The sequence below is a fragment of the Talpa occidentalis genome, unplaced genomic scaffold (genome assembly GCF_014898055.3).
Source record: "Talpa occidentalis isolate TD23 unplaced genomic scaffold, MPIMG_talOcc4v2.1 talOcc4.8, whole genome shotgun sequence".
Lineage (NCBI taxonomy): Eukaryota > Metazoa > Chordata > Mammalia > Eulipotyphla > Talpidae > Talpa > Talpa occidentalis.
In genome coordinates this window covers 49,808,905-49,816,166 of record NW_023605194.1, presented here as the reverse complement: position 1 = coordinate 49,816,166, position 7,262 = coordinate 49,808,905, and the positions used below count along the sequence as shown (strand labels likewise).

At 36.5% G+C, this 7,262-nt stretch overlaps 1 protein-coding gene across 7 annotated transcripts in view; it reads right to left on the bottom strand.

The window, feature by feature from the left end:
* The window catches only part of JMJD1C (jumonji domain containing 1C), a 283,697-nt gene that overhangs the window by 12,070 nt on the left and 264,365 nt on the right, over positions 1-7,262 (bottom strand). For 6 of the 7 annotated variants that reach the window (XM_054690507.1, XM_037497333.2, XM_054690504.1 and 3 more), the window contains 2 exons: positions 6,532-6,663; positions 5,372-6,287 (listed from right to left, as the gene is read on the bottom strand). The exons of the other annotated variant lie outside the window; for it this stretch is intronic. In XM_054690507.1, coding sequence (XP_054546482.1) covers positions 6,198-6,287; positions 6,532-6,663 — 222 coding nt within the window. In that variant the 3' untranslated portion in view covers positions 5,372-6,197. Of the gene's footprint in view, positions 1-5,371; positions 6,288-6,531; positions 6,664-7,262 lie in introns of those variants that run through there. 7 annotated transcript variants of the gene reach the window in all.

Sequence of the window (7,262 nt, the reverse complement as noted above, 5' to 3'; positions counted from 1 at the left end):
TCTGGTGAAAATTGAGTTTGTCCTTAACACTCAGTTGTAAAAAGCCTAATGTCTATTTTCTGTGCTTTTTTCATTTACGGGGCTACGTGTGATGCAGTCTGCCATAGGGTGTTTCTATACTCAAGAGTCAAGACAAACTACTAATAGACTATATATATAAAGATCAGAAGTGATCTTTATCATAATCCCATCGTGGCCTAATTGGAAACCTCTGCAGAAGCAAGTGACATGACTGCTTAAGAGTACTTTCAAGTTGTTTGTTTTTGTAGCCAGTCCTATTAAGTCACTGCGGACCAACAGTGCCATCTAGTGGATGGGGATAAACTGGTTCTTGTTTATCAAATGGGGTGTGGTGGACTATGGTTAACAAAAATTTAGTTGGTAACTAGTAAAACGTACTTTAAATACGCTGTTTAGTAAACATTCTCATTTGCATAGCTTATAAATATGTATAGAGGAAAAAACAGTGTAATCCAAATACAAGTACCAGATATTTAACAAAAACCACCTTTCCTTTGGTCACCGTAACTAAAGAATAGTATAACCTTCATGGACGAATTACCGGGATCAGAGGATGTCTGGAACTTGGACAGAATCAGATCATGCTAAAATATGAAGAAATCTGGGAGAGGCACATGTGAATTGTCCTAACAAAAGTAAGTAACAGCATTTCCTATCTGTGGTTATGCAATGCTAATTCTATTTGTTGGGTCATAAAGCTATTAGAAACAGTTGAAATATTGAGACAATTTTCACTGAAAAAACAGTCACCTGTCTTACCTTTTAAAATATCAGCTGAGGGTAGTGGCTCCTAACTTGTTGAACACCACAGAAAATATTCAACACCAGGAACAACACTAGGTATCCACAGAAGTGAAATTCTGACAACAGATTTAAAACTGCTAACAGTTGGGAAGATGTAATTGTAATACTTAGAACAAAATGCAGACTCCTAGGTAGCCTAAGTGAAGCAGTCTATGCTGGACCAAAATGTCCTGCATAGTTCCTCAAAAGTTCCAATGACCAGGAATTTCAATGAACAGCTATTTCCCACAGCTACAATTTCTAGAACTTGTACATTTCTTTTAAAACACAACAGTGTCTTGGGCTCAATCTAAATGGCTTTAATTGCTGCTTTCATTTCTCTGGAATGGAATGTGAGATACACATCTCATGATAGTAGATGTGCCAACTTCCTAATATCCTATTTTTTCTGATCTTGTGGCTTGATGGGCTTTAGAAAGCTTTGATTATAAGAATCTTGTCCAGCTCTAGAATTGTTTTGAAATCACAAATTTGATTATCAGGAAATAATTTTAGTATAATGTGAATATTGTGCTAAGGGGCATTTCACGTGCAAGAGAAACAAAATGACGCCTCTTAAACCAGGAAGCAGAACACACAAAATACTTGCCAACACCACAGACACTTGCCAGCTACCTTTCTTCTTGGTAACCAAATATCCACTAGCCACAAATGTCCGCCTCTAGTGTTAAGAGTTTTCCCTCTGATTTCAGATAACCTGCCTTTCACCACCTCACAATCTCTCAAACTACAACCCTTCTAATGCCCACTTCTACTTCCAAAGCAAACTCCACGTCTTTCCAAAGTGCCATATTTGTGGTTTCTATTCGAAATAGTTGAAACTGCTACTATTTTATTTCAGTGTATCACTGATAGTTTTTGAATGTTATGCCCGAAACCCATTTTTCCCCTCTTTAATTAAGTCTTAGAGTTTTTACTGGGCTTTGCACAGTGCAGTAATTTTTATGGACTAATGAAAATCAATCTCCTTTCTCAGAAGGTTGTAGGCTGGCTTTCCCCCCACATCTGCAATGTTAAAAAATTAATTGAAAGTATTTGTTTCCATGGCCTCCCTGGTGGTTAAGATGCAACCTGTGAAGCTTCCATAGCCTCTGCAGCACGAGTTCAATCCCCGGCTGGTCAGGGAGATACCCACATGGCACAGCAGACCTCTTCTGACTCGCCCGCTGCTCCGTCAGCAGTGTATTTCAGTCAATCTGCCTGTTCTGTTCCCCACTCTGTCTCTGGTGGGTCCTCTCATCCCTGCACCTCTGGCCTGTACCCCAGTTCTTGTAGGCATAAGTGAATAAATCTTTAAAAAAAAAAGTATTTGTTTCCATAAAACGAGTAAATTATTTAAAAATCTTGGTGAAAAGGTACCACATGTGCCACAGGTGGATTACCCATTTCCCAAGAACTAGAGGACAAAATAAATAGGTTAGCTAAAATTTCAGTTACCTGATTATGAAAAGCACCTCAGATCATCAGAGTGTCTGGTGTGCAAATAATTTGTACTTTAGAAATGGAGAAGAGACTACACTTCCATGGCTGTGACATAACCTGGAAGATGGCTTTTGGATTAAATCCTTGAGAGGGATTTGTCCACGTCACATTCCTTTCCTACAAAGGCAGTTCCAGAAGTTGTTTTTTTTTGTCACCTGCAGAAGTCCTGTAGAACAAGTTGAAGAGTTAATTTTTGTACTTCACATTTGAACACGTTACGTCACAAACAGCTAATATATACATGGATATGTCCACTTTGCTGTCCTCTTTTATTATGTTTGTTGAAGGGTTGTGTAAGTACTACCTCTTCTGCCTTGACCCAAGGCAACATGTATTATGCTCTTTTAATACTTACCGTATTTAGTATTGGAAGAATCCTGAGGGATTATATTACCAGTACCAAATATAGTGTTGAATAAATTTGCCTGAATAAATTGTAAAATACAGCTCTGTCCTGTGATCTCCATATTGCAATTGTTTTGCAAGGCACAAGTGACTGGGGGCAATCCCTGCATGGCCTTTATCATGAACTCCTTCCACTTAATAAACCCGTATGCCCTACCCTCGTACCGTTTCCCTCCATATTCTGCAATGGCCTGCTAGGACCTGGCAGTCAGTTCCTCACTACGCTGGTCGAGTACTTGGCTAACCCTCCATGGGAATCAGTCCCCATGTAATTTTGCACATCTTCATTCCCATTCACTGATAAAGCTATCCATTTTATCTGTTCAAGTCAAAGCCCACGGGGACAGGAATGTTAGATGCATTTGTCATCGGAATGTAACTTTACTCAAATGTAGTCCAATTCTGACTGCCACATATAATGAATGCATGTTGTTCTTGGTGTGGTCTGTTGATCCTGGGACTGAGGTCTTTATCATGGAGAAGACACAGGAAAGACCAAAAATCCTGCAGCCTTTGCAACTGTTGTCTCATTTACAAAGAGCTGACTGAGCACCTGGTCAGTTGTGAAAATCTTCCTAGCCAGGAAAGGAAAATCACTTTGTAGGTAGTCGGCGATCAAGAGTTTACCAGCATTTCATTCTTGTTTGAAAGTCATTTTGCTTTCATTAAAAAAGTCAGACTGGTTACTATGAGGCAAAATATTTTATTAGTTCCTATATCTTCCATATAGTTTCAAGGCATAACAACATTATTCTGGGGTAATTTTTGTATAACTTGGGATATCATAAGTTTTGTAGTTAAGCGAAGTTTGAATCTTGGTTGACAGGCCTGGCGGCCTGTAGTTCTCTATCTTGACCATTCGCTCACCCCATTCATAGTGCATAGTATATTGATTGGTTGTAGGATGGGTTAGGCAATCATTTTTTCCTTTCCCATATCTGACAGTCCTCATGTGGTCTGAGAAAGCATCTTTGCTAGACTGGCATCTAGAAATAGAGCATGTTGAACTGATAACCTACAGTATGTAACACACATAGTAATGACATGAGAGCGATTTTCCTCTGAAGCTCACCAGCAAGACTACTTAAGATTACTTATTGGCGAGTTTATTAAAAGTCCATAGGCCATCTACCAAAAGGAAGTAAAGGAAATTTAATAATGATTTGTTATGATCCCTAAATGTGTGTCAGAAGAGAAATGGATTTGGATACATGTAATTATTAATCAGAAAAAGGAGTAACATTTAGACCCAAATGATAAACTAAAATAAGAGTTGCTTAAATATTCAACACAAGTTTTTCTTTATGAAATCTCCTCGATTTGAAGTTTTTAAATTGCACATTAATACATACTCTATCACTCTCTGGACAAAATAGGTGTTTACCACCCTGCATACGGGTGCAGAAAACAAGGTAATGGTCAGGAGTAATTCCATCAGGCATATAATCAGTGACAACTGTCCTACTCTCCAGAAAGTCAAATGTCCTTCATCATGTAATCATGGTTCTCTCTCACTCTAGGCTTACCAAGAACAAGAGGTCACTAGCACGGAATTCAGACCAGAGGTAGCATATTCTCATCAGGTTGGTTTGCTCCGAAACAAGCCATGCTGCCTGTTTTGTTCTGCCATAGTTTTAGCTACTGTGTAGGAGTTATAATATGATTAAAGGTGGTTCAAACAATAGCAAGAGAAGTGAAAACTTTTTGGGTGAAAATTTCCAAAGACTTAGAACTCTTGGCAGACTTTTGGTCATCAGTAAGTAGTCTACTCTAGATTTAATACCTTGACTTTAAATGAATTTCACGCCACAAATTAAATCAGATGGGACATATGAAAGCATTAAGCAAATATTCACTGAGTGGAGGCACATTTGGAAACATGGTACTAAAAATTCAACTCAACTAAGAATCACAATTATTCAAAATACCCCATAGGCCAGTTTTTTTCTAGTTAAGTAGTCATCTTCCATTAGCTCTTGTGCATTAATATGAAACATATTCATTCACAATCTTGGCAGAATCTTGCTGAGCAGAAGGTAGCAAAATAGTCTACATGGAGCTAAAAGAATGTCAATATTGGCAACTGGTTAAAACTAACTTGCAAAGTCACAACTTGGACTACCACTTTTTTTGTGTGTGTGTGCCTTTCAGATGAGAAGGCTACCCGCCTTGTTATCCTGCAGGTGTCAGTGGAGGGCTACATATTTTCAGTAAAATTCAAATGGTTAGATTCAGCCTCAAGCAGCCAACTGATAATCAGACATTAAACCAAGTCTGCAAAGTAAAGAAACTTAGTCAAATTACACGGTAAAGAAAAACTCAACAATCAACCTAGGCTGATTGACTTTAGATTCTTCCCTGCCACCTGCTTGCCTGCTCTCCTTTTCACCACCCTGAACACTCTGTGAGCATCTATCTCTGCTTTCTGAAACTGTCCAGGTACATACTCTTATAATCACTGCTTTCAATATTCATGTATGGGTTTCTCTATCAATTGAAATGTGTTAAAAAAATAACCAATGTTGCTGTTTGCTTTGGTAGCACATATACTAAAAATCCTCAATGTTGGAATTAACTGTTTTCTTTTGTTTAGTTGGGCCATAGGACAAGTAAGCTGAGGCACTTATTTGTGATGGCCCATAAAGTCTGAACAAACCAGTTTTTGATAAAGTCTTTTTAATGGAAAATGTAAAACCCCTTTCAACTTTAATGTACAAAGCCATATGTAACACTTGCACTTTAACAAATAAAAGCAAGCCAATGTTTTAAAAAAATACATCATTAAATGTATATATGTATATATTTACATAGCATATTAAGTTTAATATTTAGCTTTAAAAGTTCACATAAATTTTACCAAAATGAGACAATTTTAAATAAATTACACCTTTTGAAAATGTTTAATTGTACAGTCAATAGCTTCAACAAAATATTGAAGTGTCTGTATTTAGTATCTACTTTATATACTTTATATTTTACAAATTTTACAATTATTTGGCAGTAATTTGATTATGACATGAATGCTGTGCGATTCAGCAATTTCCCAAAATGCAGGCAATAGCTGGTGTTTGTGTCCTATTCTCACAGTAACTGTCTCAATGTAGTGAAAAATATCAGTTATTTTAGTAAACTGTACAAGGTCACATTTACACTTGATCAACAATATAGCATATAGAATTTTGTAGTTTTCCAAAAATAAATACATCATTTTAAATCTGGCATTTTCACAAACATCATATACACTATAGTACAAAAACAGCTACCAAGTGCTGCTTTCAAAATTTAGCTTGCTTTAATAACTAACATGGAATCACAGGAGTTGTGACATATGCTATACTGCTGCGGTGTCAATAACAAATAGCTATTACAAATAGTTTCTTGGCACCGATGGTTTTATGAAGCTTAAGTCAGTGTGTATACATAATCACCATTCAAGAGTAAATAATCCCAGTTTAACAGTTTAAAAACATCAAACTGAACCACATCTAATTTTCTTCCATATCTTCTACTTCATCTTCATGTATCTTCAAAGCTCTCACCATTTCCTTGACTGCATGATATAAGATATTTTTAACCTGAAAGAGATAATTGATATTAATAATCACATTAGCTGAAGATACATTAACAAGTGAAAATTACTAGATTAAGCATCAAAATGTTTAAAAAACTTGTAAGTGGAAAGTTAAAAATAAGGACCACTAAAAGCCATACAATTAAAGGAATATTTATGTTCATCTCTGATCATGTCAAATAATGTGGCAAATAGGCAAAAATGCTACGCATTTAATAGAATAGACGTTAGTTACAAAATTCTCTTACCTGCAGTTTATCATCATAATTGATTTCTTCCTTCAAAAGTCTCAGTTCTTGGGTTAAATGAAATGACTGTACAAGATGTTCTGGAGACACAAAGTCTTCAGTTACCTGAATACAGCTGTGAAAATTCTGTACCTATCCCCAAAACAAAACAGTAAAATATGAACACAAGGAACAATTCCACCAGGAATTTATTTTCCTCAAAACATGAAATGCATTTCAAAGCAGATGACAATGACACTGAAAAGTGTCTTGTAGAGCATGTAAACGAAGTTTTCCGAGTCTCTTTCAGAGAGGTTGATAATCAGGTCCTAAATTACCAATTTTGTTGAGTAGATTTCTTGGCGTTACTTAACCAAACCAAATAAACCAAACCCATCAACTGTAAAGTAACTTTTACCAATCAGTGCAGTGAAACTAGATGATTGCTGTTGCTCCATTTTAGTCATTTCATTGTTGACTTTTATACCTGACAGTATATTAAAGGAAATGAAGCCTCGATTATTTGTGAAGAACTGGAATGAAAACTCTAGTTCAATACAGATCTACTGACCAACAGTTTTAGGATTACCCAAGGATTTTTTTTGTGCCTTTCTTTCAAATTGGCCAATTAAAGATACCCTTCAAATTCCTGTGGCATTGGTACAACTCTGTTCAAGTCTCTTCCTAAATGGTTTTCCCAGGAAGTCAAAGTATTTCTGTATTTGTCCACCCATGTGCAAACTGATTACATA